The sequence below is a fragment of the Vidua chalybeata genome, chromosome 4, assembly GCF_026979565.1.
Source record: "Vidua chalybeata isolate OUT-0048 chromosome 4, bVidCha1 merged haplotype, whole genome shotgun sequence".
NCBI lineage: Eukaryota > Metazoa > Chordata > Aves > Passeriformes > Viduidae > Vidua > Vidua chalybeata.
The window spans coordinates 2,822,179-2,837,819 of record NC_071533.1 but is presented as its reverse complement, the minus strand read 5'-3'; the positions used below and the strand labels follow the sequence as shown (position 1 = coordinate 2,837,819).

The 15,641-nt window shown below is 45.0% G+C and overlaps 1 protein-coding gene across 3 annotated transcripts in view; it reads right to left on the bottom strand.

Moving 5' to 3' along the window:
* BMP2K (BMP2 inducible kinase) overlaps positions 1-9,502 on the bottom strand; it is a 49,971-nt gene extending 40,469 nt beyond the window's left edge. For all 3 annotated transcript variants that reach the window (XR_008430343.1, XR_008430344.1, XM_053939870.1), the window contains exon 1: positions 9,100-9,502. Coding sequence is in view for 1 of the 3 variants with exons in the window: in XM_053939870.1 (XP_053795845.1) it covers positions 9,100-9,250 (151 nt within the window). In the remaining 2 variants the exon portion in view is untranslated. The remainder of the gene's footprint in view (positions 1-9,099) is intronic.
* Positions 9,503-15,641: the final 6,139 nt, after the last annotated feature.

Genomic DNA, 15,641 nt, shown 5'->3' with positions numbered 1-15,641 from the left:
TGTTTTGGCACATGCTTGGTAGAGACTTGCCTATTGAAGTTTCTAGGCACCACAGGAACAAATCCACCCATTTAAATAACAAGCAAGTTTGGAAGGAAGCCAAACATACATGACTCTGAATAAAATCTCCTCAAGCCCTGTAACATCAGAATTCCTACCTTAGTTTTACATGTGGCAATTAAGGCACAGCATGTTACAGAAGAGATGAGGAAGAAGCTATCACAGAGCCAGGACGTTCCAAACTCTACCTGTATCTCTTGTACAGACTCATATGACTCAGGGCAAATCCCTTCATCTTTGTTTCTCCATCTGTGGAGTAATGACTCTCCACAAAAGCCAGCTCTTTGCAGCAATACCAGCTTTGAAGATACCTCTTGACGAGCAAAGTAAAGATTGCTCAGATGTTCACCCTCACTTGTCTCTATAATCGTTTCTTCAGTACTTTCACCACTAGCCTCAGAAGCAAAGCAGACCTAAATGATCAGCAAGACTAAGGGAAGACTCTTCTACCTTTACAGGGAGAACACTCCCAAGTCTGCCAATTTTCAGTTCCACTACACAAGAGTGCTTTAACACATGATGCTCGAGGACAAAGCAGCAGGTTTTCTGCTATCAAACCAAAATAAGTATTCCTTATTTCATTATGACAGTCACCTAGGATCAAAGCTAGGTTTTTTTTTTTCCAGTTGGCAACCTTCACTTTTCTACTTTCCTCCACCCTGCCTCTGTTCAGAGACCCAGTTTCACAGATGAAGCCACCCATATCCAAGACATCACACTGGAACTAGAAAAAAGTAACCAACCTAGACAAGCATGAGCAAGGAACATGAGAATGTGGAGAGGAAGGGAAAGGTTCCTACCTCCTTAACCAGATGACAAACACTGAAGGAGACTGAAATCCATTCCCAAGGCAACCAGGCAAACAGGAGCAGAGGAATTCATGCTCTTTTCTTGTCAGCAGCCAGACAGTGATGCAGAGAAACATAGACCCTCCTTGGAGGACAGCAGGGGTTTCAGGATCACTGCACGTCTCCATCCGCTGGAGGAGAAAATGCAGGACAAGCCATCTCTACCGCAGCGCAACAACCGAGCAGAGATGATGTGACCTGCACCGGGGCACTGCTGCTCTGTGCTGCTGGGACCTGCAAACCACCCTCAGGCTGGCAGCTCCAGGCATCACTAATAGGCAAATACCCCAAACACATCAGGAAGCAGCTGTTCATCCAGCACATTGATAGTTTTTAAACTAAGCCCACAGACACAAATGAGGAAAAGCTTCCATTTCATAATAGATGCTTGCAATTCTAATAGTTTCTTAGGAAAAGGATGACATCTGAAGCAATCCAGTTACAATCAGGCAAGCGATTGACCCTGCCTGTGTTCTGGGTTAGTCCCCAAGCTGCCATCCAACTCTTACACTGCCCTTTGGCAGGTACAGAGCATTCATAGTGTCAGTTAACACAGCTCAGCTTACAAACACCAATTCCTTCAACTGTGGCAGCCTGCTTAGCTAGAACATTACAGAGGCAAAAAATAGCTACAGCAAGTAAAATATAGCACAAGGTTAAGGAATTAGGAGAATGAAGATAAACAAAACACTGTAAACTAAAGCGATGCCAGAGACAAGCAGCACAACCTAACTGAGCACCTCCAACACCTCCCTTCTGAGCCAGAGATGACATCTATTCAGCTGCAAGTGAGACACCCATCAAAGAGCATATGTGCACATGTACAGAGCAAACCAACTTCTACAGCTGGAAAAGCAGCTGAGCTCACTCAGTTAAGGTGCTTATGCAATACAACATGCTCGTTCTTCCCTGCTGCCAAAGCCAAGCATGCCAGTGACCATGCCATTCCCTAAACACTGAGCCCCATCCCTGGTGTTAACTTCTCCATGCACAGAACCAGTGCAGGAACCCTTCCCTGTGGGCAACATACAGGTTACTGACTGACAGCTCTGCTAGTACACTGACAACAGCCCAGAGAAATACATACCCTCTTCCCACAATTACTGGCTCCCAGTTAATGTGTGTCTGAAAAAGAATTCTACTGCTTTTATCCAACCATTTTCCTTTTCCTTTGCTGACATGCAAAACACTGAGATTTAATAAGAAAAAAAAAATCAGTTAAACCAGTAAAGCACACCAAAAAAACTTTAAGATCCTGTACAGCTTTTTTTTTAAAGCTTTGCCATGTCCTTCGCAGACCCAGCTAACATAACCTCCATTCTCCCATACTGCCTTATCCTATGAGGGTGTCCAAGAGCTTTCTCCTGCAACACATCTGCACACATACCCTCCCCTTACAGATACTGTAACATCAGCATTCTTTATCAAAATGCATCTGCAAGGAAAAAGGCAAGTAGATGGCACACACATTGGCACATCCGTTTTTCTTCAAAATTTGGCAAAGAAAAGATGGTTTGAATATTTGTGTGATATTAACATGATACTGCTAAAAATGAAGTTCCTCCTCCTGTAGCCATCTCTCAGCCACTAGCCTGAAAACTTAGCTCGGAATTACTAGATTCCTCTTTACTTAAGTACTTCCTCTTTACTTAACTACTGCTGGCCACACAAAAACTAAAGGGATAGCATCCTCAAAAAAGACCATAACTGTGTGCAGTTAACAGAGGCGTAACAAGACCCGTCCATATACACACGATGCAGGAAGGAATGTCTGCAGGGCATGCAAGAACTAATAACTGGATAATCAAAGAGCATTAGACCACGTGTCCTAAGAGCTGAACTTGGCCCTAGCTGTACAATAGATGCCTTTGTCAGCCTACAGATGTTTCCCAACCTGTTCGTTTCTCCACCCATGTCCCAGAGGCACACAGCAGCTCTGAAGAGCTGACTGCAAGAGCAACTGTTCTGCCCAAGTGCCACCACAGTGTTCAGCACACCAGATGTGTGACTGACTGAACTGAGTTGGAGCTTCATTCTGTGTGCTACATTATATGAAAATAGACATTTACCTGCATATTGGTGTAAGACAAGGATCACATACAAACCACCAAACTGCTTTTTGTTTGCCTGCTCATTGCACAGAGCACAGCTCCATGCTGCGCTAGCCAAACAATGCTCTTTTAGCACCATGTGAGCTGCCTTAATGAGGCTCAGGAAGTCCCAAGAAAATCCCCACACACAACAGCACAGGCTCCCCAGCTTTCACCACCAAGAAATCAAGTCTAGCTTGGTCCAGGATCTCAGCACCTGCCAGTCTGCAGATATACTTGATGTAAGGCAGCTGTGACTATTTTGGGGCGTGTAGAAGAGCTTCATGTATATTGTATTATGCTTTCAGCCAAAACAAAAGTCAGTTTCAAGTACTCACTCTGCTTTTTCTCTTTTATATCTTGAACTGGAACAAACCCTATCTCATACTCCATTATTAGCAAAGCAAAACTGTTAGAGACAGAACAACAGGCTTGACCTTTACAGTCATGTGCAAACAGATTCAGAAATGTTTCACTCTGGGAAAAAAAAATCGACATGACCAAACCAACTGAAATGCCACAAGTTAGTTTTCCAGACAGCCTTCCAGCTCATAATCCACCTAAACAACTGGAAATAAACCAGCAGCTTCCACAGAGCAGCAAGTCACATGCAATAACCAAATAAACCAAGACCAGTACTGTACATGTCACCTTGTCTCATAGGATAACACTAGCACACGCCAGTGGAAGTAACCCCACACTAGGTATATTCATAACACTTGCCACAGAAATAAGCTCTCCCAGAGTTAAAAACTTGGGCTACACTTTGTGGAATCACTTGGAAGTACTGAAGTTCACAGATCCATTACAATGGCATCTCTATTTACCTCTCCAGAAAAAAAGAACAACAAACAAGCCCCACCTCGAGAGGAGATGAAGAAGGTCAGCTATACAACAGCCTGCTTCCAAATTTACAGCAGTTGCTGGAGCTGCAAATGATCACAATATCTCGCTCTGGGGACCAAAAATGATGGTATGAGAGTTCAATTGAGGTGGGGGTTGACAAAGGCCAATAGAATCTTATGCACAATACTCAATTTGTTTATTTGCATTACAAACTGAACTGCTATTGCAGAGACATAAGGTAGAAAAAACCAAAAAACAACAGAACATTCAAGACTACCCCAATTTCAAGATATGTTTGGAAGAACTTAAATAATAAATAAATAACTTCAATAAAGTATCTACAAACACAGAGCACAAGAGCTCACAAAACAGGACTTGGAATTCCTCTCAATTAAGGTTACATTTTTATTAGGCCTCGACTAGAACAGTATGAATGTAAGAGGCAAACCAAATCATAAGAGTTGTCAAGTACTTGCAAAGACTACACACAATTAAAGTGGGACAGTAGAACTCACAGGAAGCTCATTCCTTCACTGGTGTAAGAGACTGGAGGAATGGTTGAGTGGCTCAAAATAACCGGGCAGGAAGTGTGTGGGGTAACAAGGTGAGCTTTGCATAGGTGAGGCAGCCACTGCTTCTCCCCTGGCCCCCTGGGGTTCTGTTAGCCTCTGGTCCACACTGTAATGTTCTGACTGACCCCCTCCCTGCCCCAGAATGGCACTGACTGACTCATGTCCTTACCCAAAATGGCACTGACCAACCCACTGCCTTCAGTACCCAGACCTGCTGAAAGGTTTTGTCTGGGAGAAAGTCAAGCTGACCCCCAGAGTGAGTAGAAGGGGAGAGAGAGCTACTGACCCTCTGTGGCTTAATGACCAGTTTGTTACTGAACATCCTGGGAATTTGGTTGTTTCTCTGCACACCACCTAGAAGGAATCGAGCTACTTTCCCTATTGAGAGGCCCCCTTTCAAAGAAAATTGTGCTTTAACCGCCATATCTACTAAACAAAGCAAACATTCTATTATACAAACATGAACGAATGAACTTTTAAGTACTTAATGAAGTACCTAACAAATGAACTTTACCACTTGAGTGGCCCTTCCCCTGCCTCTCTAGTCCTAGACACAAGGTCACTTAGAAAAGCAAGGCCTCCTAAGCCACAGCAGCAGAGGCTCAACACCACACAGCTCCAGACTCACCGCTTTATCAGCCTAGACAATAAAAATAAACCACTGTACCCACTACCACACAACTTCTTTCCACACACAACAGGGCAAAGCAAAGTCACAGCAAGAGCCAGTGAAGCATCACGTTCACTCTTTCCTATCCAGAGCAAAGAGCTGCTCTGCATCCCCTCTGGGTACCTCTGAGAGCAAGGGGCATGCAGAACTACCCACTTCTTCAAGGTGCCTGCCCTCTCACCTCCACGCTCCTCAGCAATCCACTGGCTGGCAAGAGCGTGAGCTGCTGTGTGGGGAACACTACACAGCGCTGCTTTATTTTGGTAAGATGCAACAGCGTATACCCCACAACTCCATTAACCAATTCTGAATGAAAACAAAAAGCAGATGATTACCATCTTTCCCCATCCACAAATCAGCTTCCAAACCTAGCCAGTCAAGCATGAGAAGGAAGCTGAAGAGTCTGCTGGCCTTTTTATACAGTTGTAATTGCCTCTTTCTAGCTTCATCTGCACTTGTTAAAAACATACCCTTATACTCAATTACAACACTTCCCATAACCTCTTTGGTCTGTTCGTGGTACAAAGACAATTTAGAACCTGGCAAAGCCTTTATTTATTCAGTTCCAACATCTCAAACCCAGCCAAGCAATAAAGACAGTAAGACAAATGAGCATCTTGCAATGCCTAGCTTTATAGTAGGCAGAAAAATTACTTTTACTGCAGTTATTAAGCAAAAAGGACTTAGTGAAGTCCAAGTCAAGGCAAACAACTAAGTAAGTAGTATCACTATATCAAGCCACAACTTTCCATCTCCTCCCCATGTAAGACAAAAATATTTTGAGAACTTGCTAATTTTAACATTCCTTTTCACTCTTCACAACAAACTGTTCTGCACTGACATTTGAGATAAACTTTCAAGCATGTTTCATATCTGGCCACTTCCAGTTTGCTGCAATTTCTGAACTGTAAAGTCTTTTTCATTATTGGAGTTTCCATAACTGCAGTTCCCCATGCACCACCTGTAACTTTCAACAGAGAACTCCCTGTATTTTTATTAGATTTCACTTTCCAAACTTGAGCTGTATTGCAAATAGTCTGCTTCAACAAAAAGACAGAAAGACAAGGCCTTCACTCTGTATCAGTAATTTATTCCACATATTTCTGCCTTGCCCTCAAAATGGACAGGAATTAATTTTCTACATCAAACCTTAAACCAAATTAACTGCTTCCCCCCCATCTCTGAGAAATAAAAAGTAACAGTACATACCTCCATCCAACAGCATACTGACCACTAGGTTATGGAGGCCAAGAAGTCATCAGAGAATAGGTGTTTAGAACAAAAGAAACCGTCTAACAGCCTAATAACTACAGCTCTCCAACTTTACACCCTCTTTAGTCAAAAGGATGCATTTCCTTTATATAGAATTATACTTTATTCAGAACAACTGGATTATAATGCTCCACACTTCTACCTTTAGAACACTGCAATAAAACCATTTTGTCAAAGACTACAGAAAAGCATCTGGAGGGCAACACTTGTATCAACACAAGAAATCTACCCAAAGATCCATCACTGCAGCCCAGGAAGGTCATTACAACCCCAGCTGTTCGGTATCACTACTGCCAGTCCTCCAGTTCCCAGGAGCCTCAATCCTCCACAACACCAGGAGCTGCCTTCCTGAGACTGCTCAGAACAGAAGCTGGAAAGAGGGTGGGGGTTAAACAGCTTGCATAAAACAGACATCTCATGCTATAAATTTTAATAGCTAATAAAAATACAATATACTACACCTCTGCTAACAGAACACTGTATCTCCTCTTAAATAGATTTGTTAAGATCCTTAGATTCATTAACTGGATCTCTCATTAATGCTTCATAATGCAAGCTCTAACTTGGATGGATATTAGCATCTTAAATGCTATTTCATCAGCACTGAGTAATAGGAACTACCTGACAAGTTTACAAGCCTCGGTTAAACTGGGTTTCAGAAACTGAAAGAAAAAAATGCCTTGTGTAAAGAAAACAGGAAAAAAAAAAAGTTTTCACCTCTCTCTTTCTCAAGAGAAAGATTATTAAGCAGGGGATTTGTGAAGTGTTCAGCATTAGTTCCAGGTAGCAGTATGACTAATGTGACAGCAGTAACACAATTCTTACTATTAAATGCTACTGAGGCAAGGGATTGACTGTCAACGAGTTATTCCTGGATAAAAAGCCATCTCCTGACCCATAAAGCCTTGTACCAGTTAGGAGCACCCAAGGGCCACCTGGACACTCAACCACAGAGCCCTTCCCCTGCCCAGCACACACCTGCAGCACACACACAGCCCCTGTTACAGCCCAGCTGCTCCCCGACAGTCAGAGAAGCTGGGAGAGCCCGGCCCCTCCTCCCTCATGTCCCTACTTCCCCAACCCTGCACTTGTGCCACCTGTTGTTTTCTTATCCTCTAGGCCCCTTTGGGTCCTCCCTACTGACCCACTCCAGGGGTACCTTGGAGACTTTTCTCAGGATGCAGCAAATTTGCACTGCCCCAACCCTTATCACCCTTATCAGTTCTCATCCTAAGCATCCATACTCAAGAGACCACATAAAACCTGAAGGGGGGGGGGGGGGGAAAAAAAAAAAAAAAACCAGTAGAAAACAGCTTTCAGACTCAAAAGTAGGAAGTTAATTCACACAACAGTCACATGTTTAAATTTGGACTTCCCCTGGCCCCAAGAGCTGTCAATTTGTTTCTGCCAGCTACAGAAAGGAAAAAAACCCCATAATCTCTAGTGACTCTAAACACAGAACATCATGAGAAAACTTTTAATGATGTGCTACACTAAACAAAGCACTAGAAAATTTCTCTCCTTTCCACTACACACGTTTTCTGTGATACCACCTCAATTTGTTCAAGAGCCTGTTGTCTTTATTTTTTTAAAAAAGTCCCTAACTTGTCATCAAGCCGTGCCAAGACATGACCTTCTGTCAGACCTTCTTCCAATGACTTGGAAGTAGTTCCCAGCAAGGACCACGCAGACCTTAGGCAACGAGGTATGCAGTTGGCTAATTCCTGACACCATCTTCACACCCTAAATACAAAACACTGCATTCTAAATATTGAGTACCAAATCCACTTTACTATGAAAATCACTCCTAGACAGCAATGAAAATATAAGTGCCACTTCTGTGTTCCCGTTCCAATTAGTAATATTATCTCCATGCACTTGTTAAAACCACATCTTAAATCTCCACCAAGAAATGCACATAATCAGTGAAAGTTAACTGGTACACTTACACATAAATATACTTAGGCATAGTCTAAGCAACACACAAACGAAATCGACAGAGACGTATTATTTCATCCACAACATCCCAAGCGGCGCACTGTAAACATTCAGTAACCGTGAAATATGCAGAACTAGCCCTAAACTCAGTGACCTGGGAGGCGAATTACACTTGACACATCACATCAATTACCAGCTCTGGGAGATGGACACCGCACTGTTTCCCCCACACAGTGCAAAACTCAAAAATGGCTCTTCTGATGGCGTCCCATGCCAGCACCTAGTGAAGCAGTACAGCTAAGAAACTCCAGCCAACCCCATGGCTACAAAAACCCACACAACTCTTCCTTCGGTCCCAGTGCAAGTCCGACGACATGGAGTTCACCACAACAAGCACAAGCCGAACACCCTGCAGCGAGGGGAGGCTCTACACCACAACCTGCCAGCACTGTACTTCCACTCGTGACCGTGACACCAATCTGCCGCCTTACACCAAGGAAGACCAGGAAATTTATTCTGTCGGGTTTATTTGGGGTTTTTTTTTTTTTTTTTTTTTCTTCCAGAGTACGGGGCAAAAGCAAAAGACGCAGGCTGACGGAGGCGCCGGTGACACCTCACCCTGCCTCACACACCCAAGGCAGCGAGCCGGGGAACTCCGAACGCCCTAACGAGCCCCCGGCCCAGGGAGCGGCCGAAGCAGCACAGCCCAAAGCCCCGCAACCGGCTCCCCGCCGGTGAGCGACTCCGCGGGGCCGGGAGGGCCCGGCTCCGGCCCGTCCCCGCCGCCCCCGGCCCGTTCTTACCTTCGGCAAGCGGCTCCTCGGGGGTCACCTGGTACCGCCCCACCGCCAGCGCCCTGCCCAGGGCCACGCCGCTCCCGGAGCCACCGCACGCCGTCCCGCCGCCGCCGCCGCCGCTCCCCTCGGACTTGGGCATGCGAGAAAACTTCTTCATGGCGAGCGGAGCCCCAGGAAGAACCGGGGAGGAACCGGAGGCAAGCGGCGGTGAGGGGGTGCCCCGCTTCACATGCCGGCCGCGGCACTCGCCTCTCCTCGCCCGCCGCCGGCTCCTGAAGGGGAGGAAGAGAAGGAGGAGGAAGAGAAGGAGGAGGAGGGGAAAGGAGGAAGGAGCAGCCAACAGCTCCGGGCGGCCGGGGCGGCTGAGGGGACGCCGCGCGCTGCGCCGGGAGCGGCCGCCCCGCCGGCGCGCGGCCTGACGGCGCAGGCGCGGGCCCGCCCCTCACGAAAGTACCCGCCCGGCCGGAAGTGCGGCCGGCCCTGCACGTGCCGCGGGAGCGAGGCGCGAGCCCGCCCCTGCCTCACGGGGCCCCCCCCCGCGGTTTTCCCGCGCGTGGGGCGGCGCGCGCTGCCTGAGGGGAAGCGGCGGGAGGCGCTGAGGGGGGACGCGGCCCCGGGGGGGATTCGCGCGTCGCAAACCCCACCCTCAGGCTGGCCCCTCACGGCGTCCGTCGTGCTCCACCGACCCAGCCGGGACCGGGACGTGCCCCCGGGAAGGAGTCTGCGGGGAGCAAAGCGGCGTGGAGACGGTGTGGTAGTGATCGAGGTGGTAAAAATGGCTCTGCGCGCCCAGGGCTGTGGAGCCTCTAGGGTCTGTGGAGTGCTTCGAAGGGAAACCTCAAGGGGGTGGTGGAGTCTCCTTCTCTGCCGACATTCCAGTCTCACCTGGCTGCTTCCTGGGTCACGTGCTCGAGGTGACCCGGCCCTGGCAGAGTTTGACTGGATGATCTCCAGAGGTCCCTCGCAAACCTAACCTAAAAATCTGTTTACGTGGGAAATACGTGTGAAAAGCGTTGATGACGGGTATGAATCCCAGTGGCGTGTCTCCGCATATGCTCTGCGCACAGGTTTGAAGGTGGCTGAAAAGAAGGGGTGAAATTACAGGTCTGGACAGGTAACCATCAGCAATGAAATTTAAAATATACATTTCCCTTCTGTTGAAGTGTACTGACCAGCTGCAGTTTCCCTACAAAACAAACCAGGGGATTTTCCACCACTGATTCACAGTGCCCAGGCTGATTTCACATGGGAGTCCCCCTCCGTGTGCAAATAAAAATGTGGTACTTGTGTGGTTTTTTTCTCCTTACCAAATGAAAACATACAGGAAGACCAGAACTGGTAAAGGACACTCTATCAGTCTCTCATAGGAATGAATGAAGATGAATTTTTGGCACTGACAGTGGTAATTTAACAAAAACAACCTTTCCCACTGAACTGGTAAGTTTTGGATGAATATCACTTACAGCCACTGGTTCAGTAAAAACTTCGGAGAGATCCGAAGTGCAAACATTCGGAATGATGTTTCAGTAACCAAATTAGTTTCAGCTTAACCATGTTGCCACACTCTTAGTGAGTAGGAAAATGACAGTGTGTCTGTACTGAAGGGACAACCTGTCACATAGGGAAAGCACTGATAAGCTGTTTGCATGGGCAGTCCCCTTTCTGAGGTTGCTGCTGTCCTCTCAGTAACAGCAGATCAGTTCTTCAGCAGCATACAGAGATTAAATTGCAGTTTTCCTTGGGAGAGAAAGGAATTTTCAGTGCAGATGAAAGGAGCAGAGTTCAGTAAGTGGGATGACATAAGCAGGAGTGTTGTGTTAACGAGGGCATTCCTACCATGGGATGTGCCTGTGCCTCTTAGACATTTAGGGATCTCTTTGAGGAAAAATGCAGCTAGGTTAAGAGCACGTACGTTTGGTGCCGCTGGCTGCTATGATTTTGGTGGTGCTCAGTAAAAATAATGTATTTCCTAAAAGCCACTGTGCCTTTGAGAGTACGACTGGCTTTCAGGTTGAAGTAGGAGGTTGAATTATTGCTGGAGTTATTTATGGGCCGGAGAAAATGAGCCCTCTTGTTACACTGGGATTAACGCTGCTAATCTCTGTCTTGGCATCCTGGAGAACACAGAGGTCCCCTCCTGGGCATAGCTGGCAAATGAGTGTGTCAGCAGTGCACACTGAGCTGCACTTGTGAGCGTGTAGTGGCTGCAGGGCTGGCTGGTCTCCTGTCAGGAATCTCCAGGAGCTGTGTCACCACTCCCTCACAGTGTTCCACAGCACCAAATGGGTTTTTCCTGTGAGATGCCAGCATGTCTTCATGTTAGGGAGTCCCTTTTATTTAAGTATAGATCAAGGAAGTTTGGTAATAGGGAGGATTTTGACAACTCACTTAAAAACACAGGCCTGACCCTCCAAGCAGGTAACTGAGTGATAATTTTACATATGTCAATAGGCCCCCTCTCTTTTGTTTAAATCCTCACCTGAGCAGAACAATATTGTGACATTTCTAGAAGCTATATTAATTTCCAGAAAGGAGGAGTTGTGAGCTGTCTTTCACTGATGGAGTGAAACCCAAAGTAAACTTTGCTCTCCCTTACTGAGGTGAAACCTCTCCTTTGGTTCAGTCACAGCAGGGATGCTTTGGTCTCCTGCATCTGCAAAGTATGCAGCAAACCCCACCTGTTTAATGCAACACGTTTGGCAGTGTGACAAACAGATCAGAAAGGTGCTTACACTACTTAAAAAACAAACCAAACAAGTTTTAGTACCTTGAAAGTACTCACAAGCAGTTATTTTCTGATTGATGTAAAACAGTACACGGTGTGAAGAAAAATCTGGTGATAAAGAACAAAAATCAGAAATACAAATCCTGGATTTAGGAGAGATCATTCAGTGGGGGGATGATGGCCTATGTAAATTTTTTTTTCTTAAACTGTCAACTTGATGAATCATGAAATCACAGGAGCTACTCAGATTTCATTAAAAAAAAAAAAAAAAGAACAATATGACAATAGAGGCAATCCTGAGCTTTCACTGCACAAAACAAAGTGCCAGTCACCTGCTCTGTATGTCTCCACCACAATATTGGAACATTTTGCTTCTTCCTTCCTCTTATTGCTTGGGGTCTAAAATGTAGATACGTTCCTCCACTTGAAATAGTTGTGTAGTGGCAGATCTATATGGCATATAAATGATCCACTTGCTGGCCCTGTTCAGCACAGAGCACACATCCTGAAGGTTCTGTCCCCAGTTAGAGTCACAGGCGCAGGTCTGGAGGGGTTTTTAATACAGCGGTAACTGTGCTCTCCACGTGCAGACTGCGAGAGCCACTGCTTGTGTCAGGGAGAGTATCCATAACTTTATTTCCGAGCCCTGGAAATGTCGGTTCCACCTGACTCGCGGCCCGCAGAGCACCTGCCTCGCCTCAGACCTCGGACAGCTGTGGGAGCAGAGTGGGGCAGCTTGGAGTAGACTGCTCACCTCCACGTGTGAAGAACTTTGCCACCTATAAAATCAGTGCAGTGTTTAGCTAGACCACTGTAAAACCTTTAAGGATTTGTGGAGGAGAGCTCTAGCTGAGAACACTGCTTGAACATGAAACACCAGATACTTCACATGCGCTGGGAGTATGAAACGTGATGGTTTAATCCTCTTTAAACTGAATAGTTGAAATGCCGGCACCTTGATTTCTGTTTATCGAGCATTTCTTTCCTCACATCTCTCCCTACTCATAACTCTCCTCTGTACAATACATGAATTTGTTTTAAATCAATCCCATGAGGATAAAATAACTTCCTGCAAAAATATTTTAAATCCATTACAGAAAGTATTTATTAAGGCAAAAGAGAAGTAGAAAACTTCCTTTGTGTGGGTGTTGTTTTGGAAATGTCTCTTGCTGCTTCTGGATAAACTCTCTTCATTCTAATTACCCAAACTGAGTGTTAGAAACAAAAGGAAAAAGTTCTAATTGTATAGAAATATTTCCTTTATGTATTAAAACTTTGAAAGAAATTGGTAATAGAGATCTCAGGTGTTCAGCAATTACTGCAGTAAATTGGTTTTTTTGTCTTATGTGGGTATGTGTGGGTTATTTTCTATTTTGTAATAATTCAGTCAGTGCGAACTAAACACTGTCAGAGAGTGGGTTTGCCCAATAAGCTCTTGTAATTCATTTTCCTCTCTTACTGTTTCATTGTTTTGCTGTTTTGCTTCTGGTCCCCTGACAGCCATGAGAAACATCATTTTACACATTTAAGTAGCTGTGCAAACTTTCTGTCTCAGTGTCTGAGTTTTGTACTGCTGACCCTGATGCAGTCTGGTTTAGGCACGGTTACTGAAACCACACAAAATGTTTATGATGAGCTAAAAGCTAAGAAAACCCCGTGAGACAACTGGTTTGGGTTTGGGTTTGCATTTTTTCTAGGATGAAGTCATATCCCAGCTCCACATCTTAAAGGCAGGAGTAGTAATGAAAGGCTCTTGTGCTTTACTTTATTATAAATACAGATTTATATATACAAAATCGCAGAAAGAGTTTGGTATGTTGTGAAATGTCTTGGCATGGAAAATAGGTTGATGGGGGGGGTGGAATAAAAAGCAAAGAAAAGAAGTGGAATCACTTGGAGCAGAGGGATGGCACAAATCAGTCAGAAAGCAAGTGCATCCTCTGAAGGCTGCTTCGGTCCAGAAGGCCTGAGCAACCCTGGAGGCTTTGTGAACAGAGTGACCTTGTGAACAAAGACAGATTTTCATTCCTTTCAGTTTCTATCATCTCTTCTAATCAGGAAAGAAACAAACAGAGCCGTGGAAAAAACTAAGTTGCTGATTTCCAACTTTAAAATGGAAAAAAACGGAGGAGCCAGCTGGTGAAAATATTCAAGGTGCAAATAGCTGACATCAGCTTTGGTGACACCCAGCACAGCTGTCATTGACACTGAGGTCAAGAGTCTTTTATTGCAACATGAGATTCAGTCATCTGTACTGCAGCCAGCATTGGTACCAAACAAAATATAAATTCCTTGTTGAAATATCAACCCCTGGCCCGTTCAACAAGGCAAAACGGGGAAAACAAAGGCAAATGTGCTGGTAAGAGTCCTTGGTAGGAATCTGAGGGGAAGGAATTGCAAAGAGCTTATGAGGGACTCAGAATTGTTTGCATCTGACCTGGTAAATTACATTACATTAATAATAGTCTGTTTCCCTTCTGGAACAGAGCAGTCTCCTGTGTTTGTGCTGATGACCAGGCCTCTGACTTTATTTGATAGGGTAACACGTTCCTGCTCGCTCTGTAAGAGCATTCTGATATCCCAGTATGTGGCCTCTTGCAGTTGAGCTCTTTGCCTTCTGTTGTCCAAGTTCCTGGTCATTCCCAGCTCACCATCAGTCTAGTTGTTTCATTCTTTCTTAGAAGCAAGGACTGATCTTCCCCTTGCTGTAACTACTTTCTTTGGCAGTCCTAAAAATGTCTAAGGAGTTTGTTTTCTAGAAATGCAGTGTACTCTGTGCAGCCTTTTTAAGGAAGGCTGCCATCCCAGCTTATTTAATGAGTAAGTCTTACAAAGTTGTTCTCTTCCTTGAAAAAGTTACTCATGTGACTAAAACACGTGGCCTTTCTCAGCAATTCCTAATCATAAAAGGCCTGCTGACAGTACACAGAGATCTGGCTGGTGGCAGAGTGTTCCCTTCCTGAAAGCTAAACTTTGTTACAAGAAAACTAAAATGCCCAAATTCCGACACTAATACTGCTTTGCTGCTTCTACAACTGCTTTTGAGATAAAAAGGACAAAAGGTGAAGGTCAAGCACAAGTGATTAGCCTGAATGGTATCCTACTTCCAGCAGCATACAAATTTGACTGTAGCATCCTTTGTTTAAGTACTTTTGAGAACTAAATGCATTACTTCATAAAAAGTATTCAAGTGTCACTGAAAACCCCCAGAGGCATTGATACATCCCAAAATTACTTGTAGCAGTGAAAAGTCTTGGAAGAGGAAATAACTGAGGTTCAAGAAATAATTTTATTTCAAATATTTTTCTTTTACTGTGTGCAGAGGTAGATTTTACTTTTGAGAATTGTTCTATGAAATGAGCGATGGTCTTTTCTCCCCCTCCCGTGTATTTTTTGAGTCTTAGAGAACTTCAGTTATATCTCTGGCCATTAGTCTTTATACTAAAAATTCTTAGTTCTTAATATAGTCTCAGAAGCTTCCAGAGAGGGAGAAAAAAGCTCCCTGGAACTGAGAGCCTGGGAAGAAAGAATGGTTTTTGGGTTACAAGTGAACACTGTGTGCTGCTACACATTAAACCACACTGACTACAGATGTCACTGCTGGCTGACTCCTACCTTTAAAAGCCCACTTATAAATACAGTTATAAATACTTGGGCCCAAGTGCATAGTAAATGGCACGGGTAAGTCTCGGGCACAAGATGGAAGTAACTTTCTGTTGCAGATAGGAGAGATGGTTCTTAGGGGAAGAACTATGTTGGATGTCTGTTAATTTCCTTTGGTGTAAGGGCTGTTACATAGGAGAAATTGGTCAGTGTTTGTCAG